The 25,520-nt window shown below is 42.3% G+C and overlaps 1 protein-coding gene across 3 annotated transcripts; it reads right to left on the reverse strand.

The window, feature by feature from the left end:
- Window positions 1–2,038: 2,038 nt before the first annotated feature.
- LOC139387997 (uncharacterized) lies at window positions 2,039–25,215 on the reverse strand. Of its 3 annotated transcripts, none has more exons than XM_071134477.1 (7): window positions 25,098–25,215; window positions 24,093–24,244; window positions 23,647–23,772; window positions 21,781–21,808; window positions 21,537–21,608; window positions 20,639–20,735; window positions 16,041–16,657 (listed from the first exon to the last, which is right to left on the reverse strand). In XM_071134477.1, exons 1-7 carry the CDS (start codon window positions 25,153–25,155, stop codon window positions 16,603–16,605), a joined length of 588 nt encoding a protein of 195 aa, XP_070990578.1. In that variant the 5' UTR covers window positions 25,156–25,215; the 3' UTR covers window positions 16,041–16,602. The 3 variants fall into 3 exon arrangements, with proteins under 3 accessions (XP_070990588.1, XP_070990578.1, XP_070990568.1); XM_071134467.1 differs by lacking the exon at window positions 25,098–25,215 and adding an exon at window positions 24,489–24,654; XM_071134487.1 differs by lacking the exons at window positions 16,041–16,657; window positions 20,639–20,735; window positions 21,537–21,608; window positions 25,098–25,215 and adding exons at window positions 2,039–2,267; window positions 2,706–2,777; window positions 24,489–24,654.
- Between the last annotated feature and the right edge of the window lie 305 nt (window positions 25,216–25,520).

Below are 25,520 nucleotides of genomic sequence, written 5' to 3' on the forward strand. Positions count from 1 at the left end.
AAAAAAATTAAATTATAGACTGATCATTTCTTTGTCAGTGGGCAAACGTACAAAATCAGCAGGGGATCACTGTAAGGGGACAGGACAACTTCACCGCATCAAAGGGATGATGGACGGGGCCATACTACCACTGGTGGAAATATGTATTATGGCCTTATGACCCAATGGGGTCATAAGATAGTAGCTTCCCCCATTGGGTCATAAGATAGTAGCTTCCCCCATTGGGTCATAAGATAGTAGCTTCCCCCATTGGGTCATAAGACAAAATATATATTTCCACCAGTGGTAGTATATACAGTGAGGGGAAAAAAGTACTTGATCCCCTGCTGATTTTGTACGTTTGCCCACTGACAAAGAAATGATCAGTCTATAATTTTTTGAAATTTTACCCCTTCTTCTCCCCAATTTTCGTGGTATCCAATTGTTTTTAGTAGCTACTAGGTTTGAGCTTTAAGCGTCCGTGAGTTTTAATAGGTTCATTTAGAACCGAACACTGAAACTCAGGGTAGGAGTGTTCATTCAAGAAAGGCTGTTGAAGTTGAATTGAGAAGATGGATGATGGGATTCAAGGTTGATGTTCTATTGATGTGTTGAGAAGAAGAGTTTGTGACTACAGTACCAGTCAAAAGTTTCTTTATTTTTACTATTTTATAAATTGTAGAATAATAGTAAAGACATCAAAACTATAAAATAACCCAAAAAAGTGTTAAACAAATCAAAATATATTTTATGAGATTCTTCAAAGTAGCCACCCCTGCCTTGATGACAGCTGTTCCCATAGACTTTGTCACAGAAAAATAATGAGAAGCGCTACACTGTCTGTATGGTAAATTGTACATTGCTGGGAGGGGTTTCTATTTAATTAATTATTTTCTGGCTACTTGGAGTTGATATAATTCAATATTTTTCTATATGACTCATTCTATTGCTCTGTGATTGAATTTGGAAGTGGAATCAATCAATATGATACACTACCTCACTGTGTTAAGAGAGTAAAGGCCACCCAGAGAGCCACTGAGGTGGACCGGGAGCTCCAGACACTGAAAAATGTGATCCTGCAGGGGTGGCCTGAAGTGAAAAAACATGTACCCTTGGAAGTAGCCATGTATTTTCACAACAGAGATGAGCTGAGTGTGCAAAATGGAGTTATCTTCAGAGGTGAGCGAGGCATTGTGCCTACTGCCCTGAGGTCAGAGATAATGCAGAGAATCCATTCCTCACACATAGGAACAGAGAAGAGCTCGCGAATGTGTCTACTGGCCAGGCATGAACGCACAGCTGAGAACAAACATGGCACAATGTAGCACCTGCCCTGCATGGGGTGTGATGCAGCAGAAAGAGATGCTGAAGCCACACGAAGCACCAAAGCGTCCCTGGGAAAAATACGGGACTGACCCGTTCCAGTTCAACTATAGAGACTACATGGTCACAGTAGATTATCTCTCCAACTTCTGGGAAGTGAACCATTGAGAACACAGTCATTAGAAAACTGAAGACACAATTTGCACGCTATGGGATACCTGACATCCTTTACTCAGACAATGGCCCCCAGTACTCTACAGACTAGTTCTGAAGTTTCAGCAAGGCTTGGGACTTTACACACAAAACATAGTCTCCAGGATACCCGTAAAGTAATGGGAAAATGGAATAGGAGGTGAAAACAGTGTTGTAACGTTGCATTGATGTGACGACTGCTGTTCATCAAATTATTAACTGTTTATAATTACGTGATTAAATGAATCAGGTAATTATTAACACATTAACCTTGGGAAAGTTTTGGCTTTGAGTTTCAATTTCCCAAATTAACTCAAAGAATATAGATTTTACAACAGTCGCTAATTAATCAATTTCCTCTACAGTCTCATTCTGAACGTCACATAATCTGGGAATCTGCACAAACCCGAGTCTCACTAAATAAGTCCCTACCATTGAATTTATTATTTATTTAATAACAAGCTAAAATAATATAAGATACACAAACAGTGTCTAGACCATTGATTAGAACTTAGTACAATGAAACAGGTCCCTAGCGGGCCAACACAATATGACACGTGTTACACAAAATGGTGATTTGAAAAGAGAGAATGCAATGGATGTAATGGAGTCCAGGTGAGTATCATGATGATCTGCAGGTGCGCATAATGATGGTTGCCAGGTGTGCGTAATGATGGATCCCAGGACAGGTGGTTAGTATACAGGCGATGTCGAACACCGGAGGGGAGGAGCAGGAGTAGACTTGACAGTAGTCTAATTCTACAACAGAAACACTACCATTCAAAAGTTTGGGGTCACTTACAAATGTTCTTGTTTCTTAAAGAAAAGCAAATGTTTTTTCCATTAAAATAACATCACATTGATCAGAAATACAGTGTAGACATTGTTAATGTTGTAAATGACTATTGTAGCTGGAAACGGCTGATTTGTTATGGAATATCTACATTAACAGCAACCATCACTCCTGTGTTCCAATAGCACGTTAGGTTAGCTAATCCAAGGTTATCATTTTAAAAGGCTAATTGATCATTAGAAAACCCTTTTGCAATTATGTTAGCACAGCTGAAAACTGTTGTCTGATTAAAGAAGCAATAAAACTGGCCTTTAGGCCTTTAGACTAGTTGAGTATCTGGTTGGAGTATCTGGTTTGGCTACAGTAAAATAAGCAGTGTCAGATTGAAAAGGTGAAACTGTATTCTGTATACTCTAACCTTGATTGATGGGGACATGGTCATTACTGTGGAGATTGGTGGCAGGTTTGTAAGGTCCATGACTGCAGTTAGCTGGAGAACACAAAATAAAAGAGATTAATCAGTAATTTGTCTTTCACACCACAATAAAAGTACTGCTGCTAATACTGTCTGTCAACTGTGACAAACTTCCCATGTCACATCCTGTCACTCATTCATACAACAGCCTCTAGCAGCTTTGTTCTTAGTGTGTGTGTTTACTCACTGAGGCACTGCACCTCCCAAAATGGTGCCTGTAAGAGAGAAAAAAACTGGTTAAAAAGAGGAAAGAGAGAGAAAGAAAATATTATAGTAGATGTCCTGATTGAACATGTCAGGATTTACACCAATACTCACATGACATATCCCTCCCACCCCTGTCCTTCCTGATGAAGTAGGTAACATGTTAAAAACTGGGGTGTAGACAAACTACGACATAGACACATACATGATCTTATTGGTGTATCTTAAACCATGTCCGTGCTTCATCAGATCCAACAGACACACTAGAGTAACCACATCAGTAACAGTAACATACCACAGTCAGCGTGCAGTCCATTGAGTAGGTCAGTCTGTCCAGGCAGCCTAAGATAGTGATGGAGTGACTGGTCTGAGCCAAAGTACGGTTTTCGTCTCTCTCTTTGTCATTGGCAAGAACAGTTATCTAAATAAAGTAAAATAGACAACATAAGTCAAGAGGTTTAACATAAAGTACTGTAGTTCAGTGTTTCCCAACTCCTGGTCCTAAAGAACTACTGGGTGTGCAGGCTTTTGTTCAAGCTCAGCACTAACACACTGTATTACTCATCAAGACCATGATTAGTTGAACCAGGTGGGCGATGTCTGTGCTAGGCTGGAGCAATAGGCTGTAGCTCTTTAGAACCAGGGTTACAATTACTTAAACATTTGTACCAACAGATGTAACTCCTTAATAAGTTGTCATATTGTAGGTAGCTTCTGCTGTCACTCGCGTTTTCATCCAACCACTGGGTCTCGCAATTGGCCAAAGGCGGTGATTCAGATAGTTCATGGAGGTCATAGGTCGTATAGTTAGGATGTTGGATGCCTTATGATTAACGAGACGTGGTGTGATCATAACAACACACAGGAACTCAAGTCCTTCTGTTCACCTGACTTAGAATTCCTCACAATCAAATGTCGACCGCATTATCTACCAAGGGAATTCTCTTCGATTATAATCACAGCCGTATATATTCTCCCCCAAGCAGACACATCGATGGCCCTGAACAAACTTTATTTGACTCTATGTAAACTGGAAACCACATATCCTGAGGCTGCATTCATTGTAGCTGGGGATTTTAACAAGGCTAATCTGAAAACAAGACTCCCTAAATTCTATCAGCACATCGATTGTGAAACCAGGGCTGGTAAAACCCTGGATCATTGTTATTCTAACTTCCGCGACGCATATAAGGCCCTCCCCTGCCCTCCTTTCGGAAAAGCTGACCACGACTCAATTTTGTTTCTTCCAGCGTACAGACAGAAACTAAAACAAGAAGCTCCCGCGCTCTGGTCTGTCAACGCTGGTCCGACCAATCTGATTCCATGCTTCAAGACTGCTTCGATCACGTGGATTGGGATATGTTCCGCATTGCGTCCAACAACAAATACGATGATTCGGTGAGCGAGTTCATTAGAAAATGCATCGGCGATGTTGTACCCACAGCGTCTATTAATACATTCCCAAACCAGAAACCGTGGATTGATGGCAGCATTCGCGTGAAACTGATAGCGCAAACCACTGATTTTAACCAGGGAAAGGTGACCGGAAACATGACCGAATACAAACATTGTAGCTATTCCCTCCACAAGGCAATCAAACAAGCTAAGCGTCAGTATAGAGAAAAAGTAGAGTTGCAATTCAACGGCTCAGACACAAGAGGTATGTGGCAGGGTCTACAGTCAATCACGGATTACAAAAAGAAAACTAGCCCCGTCGCGGACCAGGATCTCTTGCTCCCAGGCAGACTAAATAACTTTTTGCTCGCTTTGAGGACAATACAGTGCCACTGACACGGCCCGCTACCAAAACCTGTGGACTTTCCTTCACTGCAGCCTTCACTGCAGCCGAAGTGAGTAAAACATTTAAACGTGTTAACCCTTGCAAGGCTGCAGGCCCAGACGGCATCCCCAGCCGCATTCTCAGAGCATGCGCAGACCAGACGGCTGGTGTGTTTACAGACATATTCAATCAATCCTTATCCCAGTCTGCTGTTTCCACATGCTTCAAGAGGGCCACCATTGTTCCTGTTCCCAAGAAAGCTAAGGTAACTGAGCTAAACGACTACCGCCCCGTAGCACTCACTTCCGTCATCATGAAGTACTTTGAGAGAATATTCAAGGACCATATCACCTCCACCCTACCTGACACCCTAGACCCACTCCAATTTGCTTACCGCCCCAAATAGGTCCACAGACGACGCAATCACAACCACACTGCACACTACCCCATCTGGACAAGAGGAATACCTATGTGAGAATGCTGTTCATCGACTACAGCTCAGCATTTAACACCATAGTACCCTGCAAACTCGTCATCAAGCTCGAGACCCTGGGTCTCGACCCCGACCTGTGCAACTGGGTACTGGACTTCCTGACGGGCCGCCCCCAGGTGGTGAGGGTAGGTAACAACATCTCCACCCCTCTGATCCCCAACACTGGAGCCCCACAAGGGTGAGTTCTGAGCACCCTCCTGTACTCCCTGTTCACCCACGACTGCGTGGCCATGCACGCCTCCAACAAGTTTGCAGACGACACTACAGTGGTAGGCTTGATTACCAACAACGACGAGACGTCCTACAGGGAGGAGGTGAGGGCCCTCGGAGTGTGGTGTCAGGAAAATAACCTCACACTCAACGTCAACAGGCTAGGCATAGGACGCACTGCACCCTCCCAGCGCCCCGGAGACACAACACGCAGAGCCGGCGCAGGCTACCCTAGACCGAAACGGCGTACCGGCGACCAGACACGCTGAGCAGGCACCATACGCCCTGGCTGGATGCCCACACTCGCATGACACTCTCGGGGGGCTGCCCTATAGCGCACCGGGCTATGGGCACGTATTGGCGACACCGTGCGCTTAACAGCATAACACGGTGCCTGACCAGTAACGCGCTGCTTATAATAAGCACGAGGAGTGAGCTCAGGTCTGCTACCTGGCTTAGCCCCACACCTCGTGTGCCCCCCAAAAAAGTGTTTTGGGGCTGCCTCTCGTACCTGTCGCGCTGCCTCCTCATATCACCGCTGCTCAGCTTTCGCTGCCTCCAGCTCTGCTTTGGGGCGGCGATATTCCCCAGCCTGTGCCCAGGGTCCTTCTGTTCAAAATCTCCTCCCATGTTCAGGAGTCCTGTGATGCTGGCCGCTGTTGTTGCTGCTGCTACTGCTGTCGTCGCTGTCTAATACTTATTTTCCACCATAATTTGCAAATAAATTCATAAAAAATCCTACAATGTGATTTTCTGGATTTTTTCCCCTCATTTTGTCTGTCATAGTTGAAGTGTACCTAAGATGAAAAGGCCTCTCTCATCTTTTTAAGTGGGAGAACTTGCACAATTGGTGGCTGACTAAATACTTTTTTGCTTTTGTATGTAAGATTATGGAACGCATGATTACGGAGAGGCTAACTTACTTCCTGGAGAACAGGGAGCTAGTATCGCCACATCAGAGTGGGTTCAGGAAGGGGAGGGGAACTATGGACCCAGTGCTCTGCTTAGAAGCAGAGGTCAGGAAGGCTCAGGTGAACAAGGAGACTATTGTAACTGTCTTTTGATGTGGAGAAGGTGTATGATATGATGTGGAAAGAGGGGTTGTTAATCAAGCTTGATATTATGGAGGTTGGAGGAAGAACATACAACTAGATAAACAATTTCCTGTTCGGAAGGTCTTTCCAGGTGAGGGTGGGGAAGTCTCTATTAGTCAGCTACCTGGTGGATAACGGTACACGGCGGGGGAGCGTGATTAGACCTCTGTTGTTGTCAATTATGATCAATGATGTTTACCTCGGTTTGGACCACCACCCAAGACAATGGGTCTAATCCCAGTAATTCCAAAACAACGGCGCAGACGGAGCGGCCTCCTGGTCAGGCTCCGTAGACGTGCACATCGCTCACCGCTGCCGTGTATACTACTCACCAATGTCCAGTCTCTTGACAACAAGGTAGACGAAATTCGAGCAAGGGTTGCCTTCCAGAGAAACATAGTTTTATAGACAAAAACTCAAACAGGATGTCCAGTGACGAGAACCATTCAATGCTATTCTGACCAATCGGAAGCCACGCTTCAAGATGGTTTGATCACGCGGATTGGAATATGTTCTGGTCAGCTGCTGACTCTGTGTGAGTTTATAAAGAAGTGCATTGAAGATGTTGTACCCACTGTGACTATTAAAATCTACCCTAACCAGAACCCGTAGATGGAGAGCGGCATTCACGCAAAACTGAAAGCGTGATCCACTGCATTTAACCCTGGAAAGAGGTCTAGAAATATGGCTGAACATAAACGGTGTAGTTATTCCCTCTGCAAGGCAATCAAACAAGCGAAATTGCGGTGCAGGGACAAGGTGGAGTCGCAATTCAATGTCTTATGTGGCAGGGTCTACAGGAAATAAGACTACAAAAATAAAAAACACCCACTTCACAGACACCGACGTCACGCTTCCAGACAAACCAGCCACACTAGACCCACTTCAGTTTGTATACCGCCCCAACAGGTTCACAGATGACACAATCGCCATCACACTGCCCTATCCCATCTGGACAACAATAACACCTATGTAAGAATGCTGTTCATTGACTGGGACGGTAGGTAGCCTAGTGGTTAGAGTGTTGGGCCTGTAACCGAAAGGTTGCTAGATCGAATCTCCAAGCTGACAAGGGAAAAATCTGTCGTTCTGCCCCTGAACAAGTTAACCCACTGTTCCTAGGCTGTCATTGTAAATAAGAATATGTTCTTAACTGACTTGCCTAGTTAATAAAGGTTAAAAACATTAAATATAAATTAATTGACTACAGCTCAGCATTCAACACCATAGTACCCTCCAAACTCATCATCAAGCTGGAGGCCCTGGGTCTCAACCCTGCCCTGTGCAACTGGGTCCTGGACTTTCTGACGGGCCACCCCCATGTGGTGAATGTAGGAAACAACATCTGCACTTCTCTGACCCTCAACACTGGGGCCCCACAAGGGTGCGTGCTCAGCCCTCTCCTGTACTCCCTGTTCACCCATGACTGCGTGGCCATGCACACCTCCAACTCAATCATCAAGTTTGCAGACGACACAACAGTAGTGGGCTTCATTACCAACAATGATGATGCAGCCTACAGGGAGGAGGTGAGGACACTCAGAGTGTGGTGTCAGGAAAACAACCTCTCACTCAACGTCAACAAAACAAAGGAGATGATTGTGGACTTCTGAAAACAGTGGATGGAGCACCCCCCCTATCCACATCGAAGGGACAGCAATGGAGAAGGTGGAAAGTTCCTCGGCGTACACATCACAGACAAACTGAAATGGTCCACCCACACAGACAGTGTGGTGATGAAGGCGCAACAGTACCTCTTCAACCTCAGGAGGCTGAAGAAATGTGGCTTGTCATCCAAAACACTGACAAACCTTTACAGATGCACAATCGAGAGCATCCTGCCGGGCTGTATCACAGCCTGGTACGGCAACTCCACCGCTCTCCAGAGGGTGGTGCGGTCTGCAAACTACCTGCCCTCCATGACAGCTACAGCACCCGATGTCACAAGAAGGACAAAAAGATCATCAAGGACAACCACCCGAGCCACTGCCTGTTCACACCGCTATCATCCAGAAGGCGAGGTCAGTACAGGTGCATCAAAGTTGGGACCAAGAGATAGAAGCTGTTTTTCAATCTCAAGGCCATCAGACTGCTAAACAGCAATCACTAACTCAGTGAGGCTGCTGCCTAAATTGAGACCCAATCACTGGACACTTTAATAAATGGATCTCTAGTAACTTTTAAAAAATGCAGCTTTAATAATGTTTACATATCTTACATTACTCATTTCACATGTATATACTGTTGTCACGTCCGTCGTACGAATGAGACCAAGGTGCAGCGTGGTATGCGTACATTCAAATGTATTAAAAGAATGAACACTGAACAAACTAACAAAACAACAAAACGAACTGTGAAGCTAATATGAATAGTGCAGACAGGCAACTAAACATAGAACAAGATCCCACAAACACCAAAAGGGAAATGGCTACCTAAATATGATCGCCAATCAGAGACAACGATAAACAGCTGCTTCTGATTGGGAACCATATCTGGCCACGATAAACATACAAATACCTAGACCTACAAAACACTAGACATACAAAACCCCTAGACAATACAAAAACTAGTGTATCCACCCTAGTCACACCCTGACCTAACCAAAATATTTAAAAAAAACAGATATTTCAGGTCAGGGTGTGACATCTGTATTTTATACCATCTATTGCATCTTGCCTATGCCACTCGGCCATCGTTCATCCATATACTTATATGTGCATATTCTCATTAACCCCTTTAGAATTGTGTATATTAGGTAGTTGTTGGAGAATTGTTAGATTACTTGTTAGATATTACTGCCCTGTCGGAACTAGAAGCACAAGCATTTCGCTACATTCGCATTAACATCTGCTAACCATGTGTATGTGATCAATAAAATTTGATTTGAACGTGTGAGAAGGTGCTAAGTGTAGTACGCTCTCTGATGGGTAAGGAGTAATACCCAGGCGAAGGGACTGTATGGAAGGTTTAGTCCAACGGTAGCTACTCCTGTAAACCAATCATGGCTACTCCTGCCTCCAGTAGTTGATCTAGAAGTGTTGGAGAGACTACAGACAGATAGGAAGGGTGTTGATCCATCTGACTTGTTTAAGAGACATCTGGATACTGTGTATCAGGATTTTGAGGCCCTTTACACAGATGGTTCAAAAGATTCAAGGACAGGACGTACTGGGTCAGCATTTGTAGTGCAGGATGTGGGGTGACAGTCAGGAAACATATTAGGGTGAAACATATAGTACTGTAACCTATGGTGTGTATCGCTGACGGAAGAGAGCTCGCGATTCCATTAAAAGCCTACTCCGGCTCATTCAATGGCTAGGCCATCCTTCAATGTATATTAGTAGGCTATGTATTATTTATTGCCATCTTCGTTTGTATGTTTGTTCAATTTAAAATTGAATGAATGATCAATTACAAGAAAAGCACGTTCCTCACAATTTATGAAATAGACAGGTTCTAAAAGACACTGTAGAAATGTATCTAGTCACGGAAGAGGTTAGCAAAATCTGATACAATTCAATAAATGTGTAATATAGGCTATTGTATGCGCACACACTCGGCATACCCAATTACCTTCACACACTCGGCATACCCAATTACCTTCACACACTCGGCATACCCAATTATCTTCACACACTCAATTCCCCTTTATACTCACACAGGCCGTAACAACCCTCAGGAGAATGGCTGCTGAATGTACCGTAAACGTGATCCATGGGCTCTAGGACCTTCTCCAAGGTCAGTGTAAAATATAGGGCATAGATTCAACCAGATCAAGAGTTAAATGGCGATAGCCGACAACCATTAGTTCAGTTCTTGACCCTAATGTAGCTGGAGGGGAAATGCAGTTGGCGGCTTACTAGAGGAGCTGGCCAGAGGAATGGGAAAAACAGGAGTCGAACACAGGAGGCAGTAATCAGGAGAATGGTGAAGGCAGGAGTAGAAAACATGAGGCAGTAGTCAGGAGAATGGTGAAGGCAGGAGTAGAAAACATGAGGCAGTAGTCAGGAGAATGGTGAAGGCAGGAGTAGAAAACATGAGGCAGTAGTCAGGAGAATGGTGAAGGCAGGAGTAGAACACAGGAGGCAGTAGTCAGGAGAATAGTGAAAGCAGGAGTAGAACACAGGAGGCAGTAGTCTGGAGAATGGTGAAGGCAGGAGTAGAAAACGTGAGGCAGTAGTCTGGAGAATGGTGAAGGCAGGAGTAGAACACAGGAGGCAGTAGTCTGGAGAATGGTGAAGGCAGGAGTAGAAAACGTGAGGCAGTAGTCTGGAGAATGGTGAAGGCAGGAGTAGAACACAGGAGGCAGTAGTCTGGAGAATGGTGAAGGCAGGAGTAGAAAACGTGAGGCAGTAGTCTGGAGAATGGTGAAGGCAGGAGTAGAACACAGGAGGCAGTAGTCTGGAGAATGGTGAAGGCAGGAGTATGGAGTATGGTGGTTAACAGGACTTTGTCCCTAAGTTCTGCTGGCATTGAGATGTGTCAACTGTGGCAGAGGTTACCAAATGAAAATGACTGATTGATTACATGAAGATAATAGGTGTAGCCTTCATACTCTACATGGTTCTGCCAGAACCCACAAACTCTTGTTTCTGTGGGTTTGAACTTGTAACTCACAATAAAAAGGCATAAAACCGTACCAAAGAAAAACCCTTACAGATTAGTCAGAACAAGACTATAAATCCCCTACTCAAACAAAAGCCTCTACACACTACTGTCAGCCAGTTGAACCCACTGTGTACCTTTATTGCACATGAGCAATAATTCTGATGAATTAAATAGCAAAGACAAACAGTCACATATACTGGCCATATCCAGTCTGTGCCCTGTAGTCTGGTGCTGTAGCACAGTGACAGGAAATCTGAGAAAATATATACAGTCCCACCCTGTTGTCAGAGGGAGATCACATGAGGTGATGGTAACACCCACTGTCCTTCTTGGAGTATGTTAAGCCATATAAGGAGTCTACACTGGGTGTTGGTCTTCATGTCACAAAGCAGCCAAAGAATAGCACAAACAATGCAGACGTTGTCATGGAATTATGCCAATCTTTTATCTAGCTGGCACTCCTCAAGCAAAATATTGTCTCTGGTTAAACATTACAATAATTGGAAATTAGGGTAAAATAGACCAATCCTAGATTTGAGATATAATATATATATATATATATTGAGATATAATATATATATATATATATATATATATATATATATACACACATATACATACATACACACACACACACACACACACAAAGTGTTGTTTTTATATTTTGCTCTGTTACCATTCTACTTGCCCATGTTCTGGGTAGCTTAAGGTTTGGCATGGGTACAATAATTGTAAAATCGATAGAGAAGAATTACCATACACTCTCTGCTTACATTCATGAAGTTTATTAAAAGTGAAAATGATCAGGAGAAACAGCAACCACTAAAATCAAGACAGAACTTAACACATCACAAATGGTTTAATCTTTAAAAAGAAGCTGTTGAACAGCAGTAGGGCAAAGTAAAGACTGATAGAAAGATTGATAACATGATGAGTTATGAACAGTTTGTTCTGACCTGTCATTGGTGAGTTCAGAGAGAGAGAGAGAGGGGGAAAAGGGGGAGGTGGAGAGAGAGCAAGAAAGAGAGGGCCTTCTCGGGCACTACCTCCCTCCCTCACAGCAGTGGAAATCAGGGGACTTCCGTAACAGGTTTGGCGGTAGGGCTGCTCAAATAATTATTGGGATGATGATAAGAAAGGCGTGTTAAGACTGAGATAAGGGGCTCTATTCAAGCCGTATCGCAGAAGTTCAGCATTACAGCGCGATTGAAATTTAAAGGCAATGTTCCCACATTAGCGAAGACTGCATTCACGGTAAGCGTTGCATATGTCGCTTCAAACAGAAATTACCTTTAAAATGTATATTGCACAATCTGTAACGCTTCAGCGATACAGGTTGAATAGAGCCCTAGGTCTCAACTGCATTTAACTCATCCAGCTTTTAATTTCCACACAGTTGGTCAACACACTGTTGATTAAATAAAATGGAACTGACTAAAAAGACAGTGAAAATACAATGCATTTGGAAAGTATTCAGACCCCTTGAGTTTTTCCATATTTTGTTACATTAAAGCCTTATTCTAAACTGTATTAAATAAATGATTTTTCTCCTCAATCTACACACAATACCTCATAATGACAAAGCGAAAACAGGTTTTAGAAATTTTAGCAAATGTATAAAATATATAAACGTCAATACCTAATTTACGTAAGTATTCAGAAACTTTGCTATCGAAATTGAGCTCAGGTGCATCCTGTTTCAATTGATCATCCTTCAGATGTTTCTACAACTTAATTGGAGTCCACCTGTGGTAAATTCAAATTGATTATACATGATTTGGAAAGGCACACACCTGTCTATTTAAGGTCCCACAGTTGACAGTACATGTCAGAGTAAGCCTTGAGGTCGAAGGAATTGTCCGTAGAGCTCCAAGACAGGATTGTCTGTGGCACAGATCTGGGGAAGGGTACTAAAAAATGTCTGTAGCATTGAAGATCCCCAAGAACACAGTGGCCTCCATTCTTAAATGGAAAAAGTTTGGAACCACCAAGACTCTTCCTAGAGCTGGCCGCCCGGCCAAACTGCGCAATCGAGGGAGAAGGGCCTTGATCAAGGTGGTGACCAAGAACTTGATGGTCACTCTGACAGAGCTCTAGAGTTCCTCAGTGGAAATGGGAGAACCTTCCAGAAGGACAACCATCTCTGCAGCACTCGACCAATCAGGGCATTTTGGTAGAGTGGCCAAACGGAAGCCATTCCTCAGTAAAAGACACATGAAAGCCATTTTGGAGTTTCCCAGAATGCACCTAAAGGACTCTCAGACCATGAGAAACAAGACTCTCTGGTCTGATGAAACCAAGATTGAACTCACATTTGGAGGAAACCTGAAACAATACCTACAGTAAAGCATGGTGGTGGCAGCATCATGCTGTGGGGATGTTTTTCAGCAGCAGGGACTGGGAGACTAGTCAGGATCGAGGGAAAAATGAAGTGAGCAAAGTACAGAGAGAACCTTGATGAAGTCCTGAGCGCTCTGGAGCAGGTTCTCAGACTGGGGCGAAGGTTCACCTTCCAACAGGACAACGACCCTAAGCACACAGCCAAGACAGAGGAGTGGCTTCTGGAAAAGTCTCTGAATGTCCTTGAGTTGCCCAGCCAGAGCCCGGACTTTAACATGATTTAACATCTCTGAAGAGAAATAAAAACAGCTGTGCAGCGACAGTCCCCATCCAACCTGATAGAGCTTGAGAGGATCTGTAGAGAAGAATGGGAGAAACTCTCCAGATACAGGTGTGCCAAGCTTGTAGAGTCATACCCAAGAAGACTTGAGGCTGTAATTACTGCCAAAGGTGCTTCAACAAAGTACTGAGTAAAGGGTCTGAATACTTATTTAACTGTGATATCAGTTTATAATATAACATTTCTAAAACTTGTTTTAGCTTTGTCATGTTTACATACACCTTAGCCTAATACATTTAAACTCAGTTTTCACAATTCCTGACATTTCATCCTAGTAAAAAGTCCCTGTTTTAAGTCAGTTAGGATCACCATTTTATTTTAAGAATGTGAAATGTCAGAATAATAGTGATTTATTTCAGCTTTTATTTCTTTCATCACATTCCCAGTGGGTCATTAGTTTACATACACTCAATTTATATTTGGTAGCATTGCCTTTAAATTGTTTAACTTGGGTCAAACGTTTCCAGAAGCCTTCCACAAGCTTCCTACAATAAGTTGGGTGAATTTTGGCCCATTCCTCCTGACAGTTCCACCAGCTCTGAGTCAGGTTTGTAGGCCTCCTTGCTCGCACACACTTTTTCAAATCTGCCCACAAATCTTCTATAGGATGGAGGTCAGGGCTTTGTGATGGCCATTCCAATACATTCCAATACTTTGTTGTCCGTAAGCCATTTTGCCACAACTTTGGAAGTATGCTTGGGGTCATTGTCCATTTGGAAGACCCATTTGCGACCAAGCTTTAACTTCCTGACTGATGTCTTGAGATGTTGCTTCAATATATCCACATCATTTTCCTGCCTCATGATGCCATCTATTTTGTGAAGTGCACCAGTCCCTCCTGCAGCAAAGCACCCCCACACCATGATGCTGCCACCCCCGTACCTCACGGTTGGGATGGTGTTCTTCGGCTTGCAAGCCTCCAACTCCAAACATAACGATGGCCAAACAGTTCTATTTTTGTTTCATCAGACCAGAGGACATTTCTCCAAAAAGTACAAATCTTTGTCCCCATGTGCAGTTGCAAACCGAAGTCTGGCTTTTTTTATGGTGGTTTTGGAGCAGTGGCTTCTTCCTTGTAGAGCGGCCTTTCAGGTTATGTCGATATAGGACTCATTTTACTGTGGATTTAGATACTTTTGTACCTGTTTCCTCCAGGATCTTCTTTCTTTTGATTTTCCCATGATGTCAAGCAAAGAGGCACTGAGTTTGAAGGTAGGTATTGAATTACATCCACAGGTACCCCTCCAATTGACTCATATGTCAATTAGCCTATCACATCATTTTCAGAAATTTTCCAAGCTGTTTAAAAGGCACAGTCAATTTAGTGTATGTAAACTTCTGACCCACTGGAATTGTGATACAGTGAATTATAAGTTAAATAATCTGTCTGTAAACAATTGTTGGAAAAATTACTTGACAAAGTAGAAGTCCTAACCGACTTGCCAAAACTATAGTTTGTTAACAAGACATTTGTGGAGTGGTTGAAAAACAAGTTTTAATGACTCCAACCTAAGTGTATGTAAATTTCCGACTTCAACTGTATATAGCATGTAAGGACAGTAACCCATGGAATGATCACAAAAAAAACATTTCATAGGTCTCCCTCAAATCCACAATGGTTTCAATCTCAAAAGAATGTCTTACTCTAGACTTACTCTTAACACATATGGTTAAGTCAGGGTTGGGGTCAAATCCATTTCAATTCAGACAATTCAGGAAGTAAACTGAAATTCCAATTTGAGGAAAATGTGAAATTTGACTTTCAGTATACTTCCTGAATTGGCTGAATTGAAAAGGAAGTGACCCCAACCTGGGTGTAAGTTGCATTGTCTTCATCTGGCACAATTATTGTGCATAATATTAATATCACATACTGAGATATGTGTGTGTGTGTGTGTGTGTGTATATATATATATATATATATATATATATATATATATATATATATATATATATATATATATATATATATATATATATATATATATATATATGTTATACATTATGAAATACAATATATTATGTATAAATTTGAGTACAGCATTTACAATTTATACAAAATATTACATAAAATAAAGGGAAAGACAACCTAGTCAGTTGGACAACTGAATGCATTCAACTGAAATGTGTCTTCTGCAAATAGCTACATAAAGAGTATATTCTGATCAATAAAACAATATATATTCTGATCAATAAAACAATATATATTCTGATCAATAAAACAATATATATTCTGATCAATAAAACAATATATGGTGAACAGAACAGTCATCTTTCAATGTAGTATCCATTTATAGTGAATATATTAGGGGGTAGAGGGAGTAGTCTGAAGTCTAACCCTGATCATATATAGTGTATATATTAGGGGGTAGAGGTAGTAGTCTAACTCTGATCATATATAGGTGTATATATTAGGGGGTCTGAAGTCTAATCCTGATCATATCCTTGAGACAGTATTCATGTAACCCGTATGTATATGATTCTTCAAACCACAAGAGATATTATTCTGAGTCATTATTTCCCAGAGTAGTAATATTTTATAATAGTTTGTATAATGCCTAGTTACTCATTATGCACTCGCTGGTGCAGCTGAAGGAGACTCTAGACTTCCACAGTCAGAATAAGTTTACTAAAGCTGTCTCAGAATGTAACACGTGCTATGTCATGCCACAGGACCATTACAGGAAACTCTCTTAAACACTCAAACAGTTGCATTGCATTAAACCATCCCCCCCATCCACCAACCCACACATCCAGCCAGCCAGCTAGCATCACACTGAGGAACAGTGTTGGGTCGACATCTTGTTCCATGTCTTGCAGACACATCTATAAAAATAAGAGCATAGTACAAACATATTTAGCAATATTTTCACTCATTCCTATCCATTCCTACGCATTCCTATCCATTTATCCATCCATCCATCCATCCAAGCCGTATATCCATCCATCCAAGCCGTATATCCATCCATCCAAGCCGTATACACATCCATCCATCCAATCCAATGCAAAAATCTAACAATTTTTTCAGAATGGCACAAATTCCCCGATATCAGGGTACTCATGTCAACATGTTTGCTTTCAGAGCATATTTGATCCCAAATTATAAGGGGAATGGAATGGAATATTTCCAAAGTGGTCTGAAAATCCATAATTTCTTGGTCTCCTCCCCCCCCCTCCCCCCTCACCGATTTGTTTTGTGGTTCTTCATAATTATATATATATACTAGAGGTCGACAGATTAATCGGAATGGCCGATTAATTGGGGCCGATTTCAAGTTTTCATAACAATCGGTATTTTTGGACACCGATCATGGCCGATTACATTGCACTCCACGAGGAGACTGCGTGGCAGGCTGACTACCTGTTATGTGAGTGCAGCAAGGAGCCAAGGTAAGGTGCTAGCTAGCATTAAACGTATCTTATAAAAAAACAATCAATCTTAACATAATCACTAGTTAACTACACATGGTTGATGATATTACTAGTTTATCTAGCTTGTCCTGCTTGCATATAATCAATGCGGTGCCTGTTAAATTTATCAGCCTACTTCGCCAAACGGGTGATTTAACAAGCGCATTATCTAAAAAAGCACTGTCGTTGCACCAATACTTAACCATAAACATCAATGCCTTTCTTAAAAGTATATATTTTTAAACCTGCATATTTAGTAAATATTGCCTGCTAACATGAATTTACTTTAACTAGGGAAATTGTGTCACTTCTCTTGAGTTCTGTGCAACAGAGTCCGGGTATATGCAGCAGTTGGGTCGCCTGGCTCGTTGCCAGAATTTTACGTAATTATGGCATACGGTTGTGCAATGTAACAGGAATATTTAGACTTAAGCATGCCACCCATTAGATAAAATACGGAACAGTTCCTTATTTCACTGAAAGAATAAACGTTTGATTTGACCATATTTATTTAATTTCACCTTTATTTAACCAGGTAGACTAGTTGAGAACACCTTTATTTACCCAGGTAGACTAGTTGAGAACAAGTTCTCATTTGCAACTGCAACCTGGCCAAGATAAAGCATAGCAGTGTGAACAGACAACAACACAGAGTTACACATGGAGTAAACAGTAAACAAGTCAATAACATAGTAGAAAAAAAATAATCTATATACATTGTGTGCAAAAGGCATGAGAAGGTAGGCAATAAATAGGCCATAGGAGTGAACAATTACAATTTAGCAGATTAACACTAGAGTGATAAATGATCAGATGAACATGTGCAGGTAGAGATACTGGTGTGCAAAAGAGCAGAAAATTAAATAAAAACAGTATGGGGATGAGGTAGGTAAATTGGGTGGGCTAAATACCGATGGACTATGTACAGCTGCAGCGATCGGTTAGCTGCTCAGATAGCAGATGTTTAAAGTTGGTGAGGGAGATAAAAGTCTCCAACTTCAGAGATTTTTGTAATTCGTTCCAGTCGCAGGCAGCAGAGAACTGGAAGGAAAGGCGGCCAAATGAGGTTTTGGCTTTAGGGATGATCAGTGAGATACACCTGCTGGAGCGCGTGCTACAGGTGGGTGTTGCCATCGTGACCAGTGAACTGAGATAAGGCGGAGCTTTACCTAGCATAAACGTGTAGATCACCTGGAGCCAGTGGGTCTGGCGACGAACATGTAGCGAGGGCCAGCCGACTAGAGCATACAGGTCGCAGTGGTGGGTGGTATAAGGTGCTTTAGTAACAAATTGGATGGCACTGTGATAAACTGCATCCAGTTTTCTGAGTAGAGTATTGGAAGCTATTTTGTCGAGGATCGGTAGGATAGTCAGTTTTACTAGGGTAAGTTTGGCGGCGTGAGTGAAGGAAGCTTTGTTGCAAAATAGAAAAACGACTCTAGATTTGATTTTGGATTGGAGATGTTTGATATGAGTCTGGAAGGAGAGTTTGCAGTCTAGCCAGACACCTAGGTACTTATAGATGTCCACATATTCTAGGTCGGAACCATCCAGGGTGGTGATGCTAGTCGGGCGTGCGGGTGCAGGCAGCGAAGGGTTGAAAAGCATGCATTTGGTTTTACTAGCGTTTAAGAGCAGTTGGAGGCCACGGAAGGAGTGTTGTATGGCATTGAAGCTCTGACCCACTGGAGGTTAGTTAACAGTGTCCAAGGAAGGGCCAGAAGTATACAGAATGGTGTCGTCTGCGTAGAGGTGGATCAGGGAATCACCCGCAGCAAGAGCAACATCATTGATATATACAGAGAAAAGAGTCGGCCCGAGAATTGAACCCTGTGGTACCCCCATAGAGACTGCCAGAGGACCGGACAACATGCCCTCCGATTTGACACACTGAACTCTATCAGAGAAGTAGTTGGTGAACCAGGCAAGGCAGTCATTAGAAAAACCGAGGCTACTGAGTCTGCCGATAAGAATATGGTGATTGACAGAGTCGAAAGCCTTGGCCAGGTCGATGAAGACGGCTGCACAGTACTGTCTTTTATCGATGGCGGTTATGATATCGTTTAGTACCTTGAGCGTGGCTAAGGTGCACCCGTGACCGGCTTGGAAACCGGATTGCACAGCGGAGAAGGTACGGTGGGATTCGAGATGGTCAGTGATCTGTTTGTTGACTTGGCTTTCGAAGACCTTAGATAGGCAGGGCAGGATGGATATAAGTCTGTAACAGTTTGGGTCCAGGGTGTCTCCCCCTTTGAAGAGGGGGATGACCGCGGCAGCTTTCCAATCCTTGGGGATCTCAGATGATACGAAGGAGAGGTTGAACAGGCTGGTAATAGGGGTTGCGGCAATGGCGGCGGACAGTTTCAGAAATAGAGGGTCCAGATTGTCAAGCCCAGCTGATTTGTATATTAATGACCTAAGGCTTGTGTTTCTGTGTGTTATTATGTTATAATTAAGTCTATGATTTGATATTTGATAGAGCAATCTGACTGAGCGGTGGTAGGCAGCAGCAGGCTTGTAAGCATCAATTCAAACAGCACTTTCGTGGGTTTCCAGCAGCTCTTCGCTGTGCTTCAAGGATTGAGCTGTTTATGACTTCAAGCCTATCAACTCCCGAGATTGGGCTGGTGTAACCGATGTGAAATGGCTAGCTAGTTAGCGGGGTGTGCGCTAATAGCGTTTCAATCAGTGACGTCATTCGCTCTGAGACCTTGAAGTAGTTGTTCCCCTTGCTCTGCAAGGGCCGCGGCTTTTGTGGAGCGATGGGTAACGATGCTTCGAGGGTGGCTGTTGTCGATGTGTTCATGTTCGAGGCCAGGTAGGGACGGAAGCTATACTGTTACACTGGCAACACTAAAGTGCCTAGAAGAACATCCAATAGTCAAAAGGTATATGAAATACAAATGGTATAGAGAGAAATAGTCCTATAATAACTACAATCTAAAACTTCTTACCTGGGAATGTTGAAGACTCATGTTAAAAAGGAACCACCAGCTTTCATATGTTCTCATGTTCTGAGCAAGGAACTTAAACGTTAGCTTTTTTACATGGCACATACTGTACTTTTACTTTCTTCTCCAACACTTTGTTTTTGCATTATTTAAACCAAATTGAAAATGTTTCATTATTTATTTGAGGCTAAATTGATTTAATATATTAAGTTAAAATAAAAGTGTTGATTCAGTATTGTTGCAATTGTCATTATTACAAATAAATAAAATAAATAAAAACAAAATCGGCCGATTAATCAGTATCGGCTTTTTTTGGTCCTCCAATTATCGGTATCGGCATTGAAAAATCATAATTGGTCAACCTCTAGTATATACATCCATCCAATCCATATATCCATCCATATATCCATCCAATCCGTGTATTCATCCATCCATCCATACATACCTCTTCTTTAATACATATGCTGCCTTCACACCCAGCAGTAACACGGCGACTCCAACCACACCCATCAGCACCCAGACAACGGTGTGGTTCCTAGCATCTGTTTATGTGAGAGGAGAGAGACTGAGCACACAGAAAACCTCCCCAATCCAGTTACAGAGATCTGACTGACACTCCGTCTGTGTTGTTTAGCCTGAGTGCCAGAGATCTGACTGACACTCCGTCTGTGTTGTTTAGCCTGAGTGCCAGAGATCTGACTGACACTCCGTCTGTGTTGTTTAGCCTGAGTGCCAGAGATCTGACTGACACTCCGTCTGTGTTGTTTAGCCTGAGTGCCAGAGATCTGACTGACACTCCGTCTGTGTTGTTTAGCCTGAGTGCCAGAGATCTGACTGACACTCCGTCTGTGTTGTTTAGCCTGAGTGCCTCTGCTCTGTCATTGCCTCACTCTATAGGCAGCGCAGCAGTGGAATGTTATTCCATTGTTTAATTGCAAGATAAAGAGGTAGTGAATTGAGTCAACTCAGAGAGCTGATAATCTGTGGTTATCTCAGCTGTAACACTCTTTCTGAGCCAAGCGGAGTCTCTGAGGTTAAATATGGTCCTATTAAAGTAGATAAACACACCTGATGATAAGCTAATGTGAGATAATAAAGAGTTGAGCCATATTAAAGTGAACCATGTTGTAAACACAGGGAGAGAAGGGAAAGTGCTAAAGTGACAACACACCAAGTTGTTGATGAGTAACGTCAACTGTTATATCTTCCTGTTTCCCCAGGACAGTCCAATAGATTGAAAGAGCTGGGTCTTTTCTTTGAACCGGGTTCAATGCAAGCAATCCGATTGGCGACAGTAAAATAAGCAGTGTCAGATTGAAAAGGTGAAACTGTATTACTCTAACCTTGATTGATGGGGACATGGTCATTACTGTGGAGATTGGTGGCAGGTTTGTAAGGTCCATGACTGCCGTTAGCTGGAGAACACAAAATAAAAGAGATTAATCAGTAATTTGTCTTTCACACCACAATAAAATGACTGCTGCTAATACTGTCTGTCAACTGTGACAAACTTCCCATGTCACATCCTGTCACTCATTCATACAACAGCCTCTAGCAGCTTTGTTCTTAGTGTGTGTGTTTACTCACTGAGGCACTGCACGTCCCAAAATGGTGCCTGTAAGAGAGAAAAAAACTGGTTGAAAAGAGGACAGAGTGAGATGTCCTGATTGAACATGTCAGGACATACCAACACTCACATGACATACAGGTGAAGTTTACACACACTTAGGTTGGAGTCATTAAAACTCATTTTTTTCAACCACTCCACAAATTTCTTGTTAACAAACTATAGTTTTGGCAAGTCGGTTAGGACATCTACTTTGTGCATGACAAGTAATCTTTCCAACAATTGATTACAGGCAGATTTTTCACTTATAATTCACTATTACAATTCCAGTGGGTCAGAAGTTTACATACACTAAGTTGACTGTGCCTTTAAACAGCTTGGAAAGTTCCAGAAAATGATGTTATGGCTTTAGAAGCTTCTGATAGGCTAATTGACATCATTTGAGTCAATTGGAGGTGTACCTGTAGATGTATTTCAAGTCCTACCTTCATACTCAGTGCCCCTTTGCTTGACATCATGGGAAAATCAAAGGAAATCAGCCAAGACCTCAGAAAAATAATTGTAGACCTCCACAAGTCTGGTTCATCCTTGGGAGCAATTTCCAAACGCCTGAAGGTACCACATTCATCTGTACAAACAATAGTACGCAAGTATAAACACCATGGGACTACGCATCCGTCATACCCTTCAGGAAGGAGATGCGTTCTGTCTCCTAGAGATGAACGTACTTTGGTGCAAAAAAGTGAAAATCAATCCCAGAACAGCAGCAAAGGACCTTGTGAAGATGCTGAAGGAAATAGGTACAAAAGTATCTATAGCCACAGTAAAACGAGTCCTATATCGACATAACCTGAAAGGCCGCTCTACAAGGAAGAAGCCACTGCTCCAAAACCACCATAAAAAAAGCCAGACTTCGGTTTGCAACTGCACATGGGGACAAAGATCGTACTTTTTGGAGAAATGTCCTCTGGTCTGATGAAACAAAAATAGAACTGTTTGGCAAGCTGAAGAACACCATCCCAAATGTGAAGCACGGGGGTGGCAGCATGTTGTGGGGGTGCTTTGCTGCAGGAGGGACTGGTGTACTTCACAAAATAGATGGCATCATGAGAGAGAGAAATTATGTGGATATATTGAAGCAACATGCCAAGACATCAGTCAGGAAGTTAAAGCTTGGTTGCAAATGGGTCTTCCAAATGGACAATGACACCAAACATACTTCTAAAGTTGTGGCAAAATGGCTTAAGGACAACAAAATCAAGGTATTGGAGTGGCCATCATAAAGCCCTGACCTCAATCCTATAGAAAATGTGTGGGCAGAACTGAAAAAGCGTGTGCGAGCAAGGAGGCCTACAAACCTGACTCAGTTACACCAGCTGTGAGGAGGAACGGGCCAAAATTCACCAAACTTATTTTGGGAAGCTTGTGGAAGGCTACCTGAAACATTTGACCCAAGTTAAACAATTTAAAGGCAATGCTACCAAATACTAATTGAGTGTATGCAAACTTCTGACCCACTGGGAATGTGATGAAAGAAATAAAAGCTGAAATAAATAATTCTCTACTATTATTCTGACATTTCACATTCTTAAAATAAAGTGGTGATCCTAACTGAAGTCAGGGAATTTTTACTAAGATCAAATGTCAGGAATTGTGAAAAGCTGAGTTTAAATGTATTTGGCTAAGGTGTATGTAAACTTCAGACGTCAACTTTATCCCTCCCACCCGTCCTTCCTAACAAAGTAGGTAACATGTTAAAAACTGGGATGTAGACAAACTACGACATAGACACATACATGATCTTATTGGTGTATCTTAAACCATGTCCGTGCTTCATCAGATCCAACAGACACACTAGAGTAACCACATCAGTAACAGTAACATACCACAGTCAGCGTGCAGTCCATTGAGTAGGTCAGTCTGTCCAGGCAGCCTAAGATAGTGATGGAGTGACTGGTCTGAGCCAAAGTACGGTTTTCGTCTCTCTCTTTGTCATTGGCAAGAACAGTTATCTAAATAAAGTAAAATAGACAACATAAGTCAAGAGGTTTAACATAAAGTACTGTAGTTCAGTGTTTCCCAACTCCTGGTCCTAAAGAACTACTGGGTGTGCAGGCTTTTGTTCAAGCTCAGCACTAACACACTGTATTACTCATCAAGACCATGATTAGTTGAACCAGGTGGGCGATGTCTGTGCTAGGCTGGAGCAGAAGGCTGAATCTCTTTAGAACCAGGCTTTCAATTACTTGAACATTTACCAACCATTTTACTTGAACATTTTACCACTCCTTAATGAGGTGTCATATTGTAAGTAGCTTCTGCTGTCACTCACGTTTTCATCCAACCACTGGGTCTCGCAATTGGCCAAAGGCAGAGATTCAGGTAGTTCATGGAGGTCATAGGTCGTTGTATAGTTAGGATGTTGGATCACCTTACAGTTAATGTTGTGAGTGTCTACAACAGGCAGCAGACACCCCACTAGGACTGTGAAAAAGAGAGAACTCAGTTACAAATTTACTCCACCAATCACAACATTTCATTTAGTCAGTGTTGCATCATGTTAGGCTATTGCGAAAGATAAATCAAAGCAGAAAATCTCACCACACAATGTGTCTGTGCATTGTTGGAGACATGCAGCATGGAAAAAAACTGAACAACAGACTAAATTGTTTGTGGAATTGGAGTGTTATTGTGTTGGGAGGAGATTGGGGAAAGTAATCAAACATACCATCAATATGCTTGAATTGTGTCTGAGTTCCTCTCACATGCTCCACTACGCCTATATACTGTAACTGCCTCCACCCATAAGAAGGTCCACCTTGGCTTTTAAACCTGCTCATGCTTGTTTGGACCGGCTGATGGGGATTCCCCCCATAAACTTGGATTTGCTTGCTTGGTACCTGCTACTGTAATGTACAAATCATCCTACGTGGAGGAGCGTAATTTCGCCCCATTGGTAGCTTTGTTTTAACATGGAATGAATGGTCAGTTACAAAAAAAGGCACGTTCCTCCCAATTTATGAAATACCGGTAGTCCTAAAAACACATGTAAAAAATGTGCGGTGGTCCTAACATACACTTATCCTGCGGTGGTCCTAACAAAACCCATATCATCACGTTTATACAAATACGTTGATAAAATCTGATACAATTCAATAAGTGTGTAACATACATGTAACGTTACGCAGTTTACAATGCGAGCACACCCAACAACCTGCAGATGCGGAACAGCTGAGAAAGAACACACTCAATTGTTTATAGTGACCGTCGTCACATTGCAATAAGTGTAAAAGTTGTATGCAAAAATGTATCGCCATGCTGTAAAATTTCCACTTACTGTACGCGCAGTTCAGTTTCCACAAAATGTCAGAACCAGAAGTTATCGGAATAATCATTTTAACTAACCGAAACGGCGATATAGTTTAGGTATGTGGCGTCAGCCGTGAAGAATTGAGCCCAAGAGTCCTTTGGTAGGCGGTGGTGGGGTGACATGGAATGATATCATGCGATTTCTTAATATGGTCTGCGCCATGACGGAAATACAACTCATAGTAGAGTTGCCATGTTCGTCATTTTCACGACCACTGATATACTTTGAAAACAATGTCGCAGGTAAAAATGTATTGGTTGCAGATTGCGAGTCATATGTTGCACCACGAACGCCATGGCATTTCTTTTAAAAATAAAGAACAATGAAAGTTATATATATATATATATATATATATATATATATATATATATATATATATATATATACAGT

The sequence above is a fragment of the Oncorhynchus clarkii genome, chromosome 3 (assembly GCF_045791955.1).
Source record: "Oncorhynchus clarkii lewisi isolate Uvic-CL-2024 chromosome 3, UVic_Ocla_1.0, whole genome shotgun sequence".
NCBI lineage: Eukaryota > Metazoa > Chordata > Actinopteri > Salmoniformes > Salmonidae > Oncorhynchus > Oncorhynchus clarkii.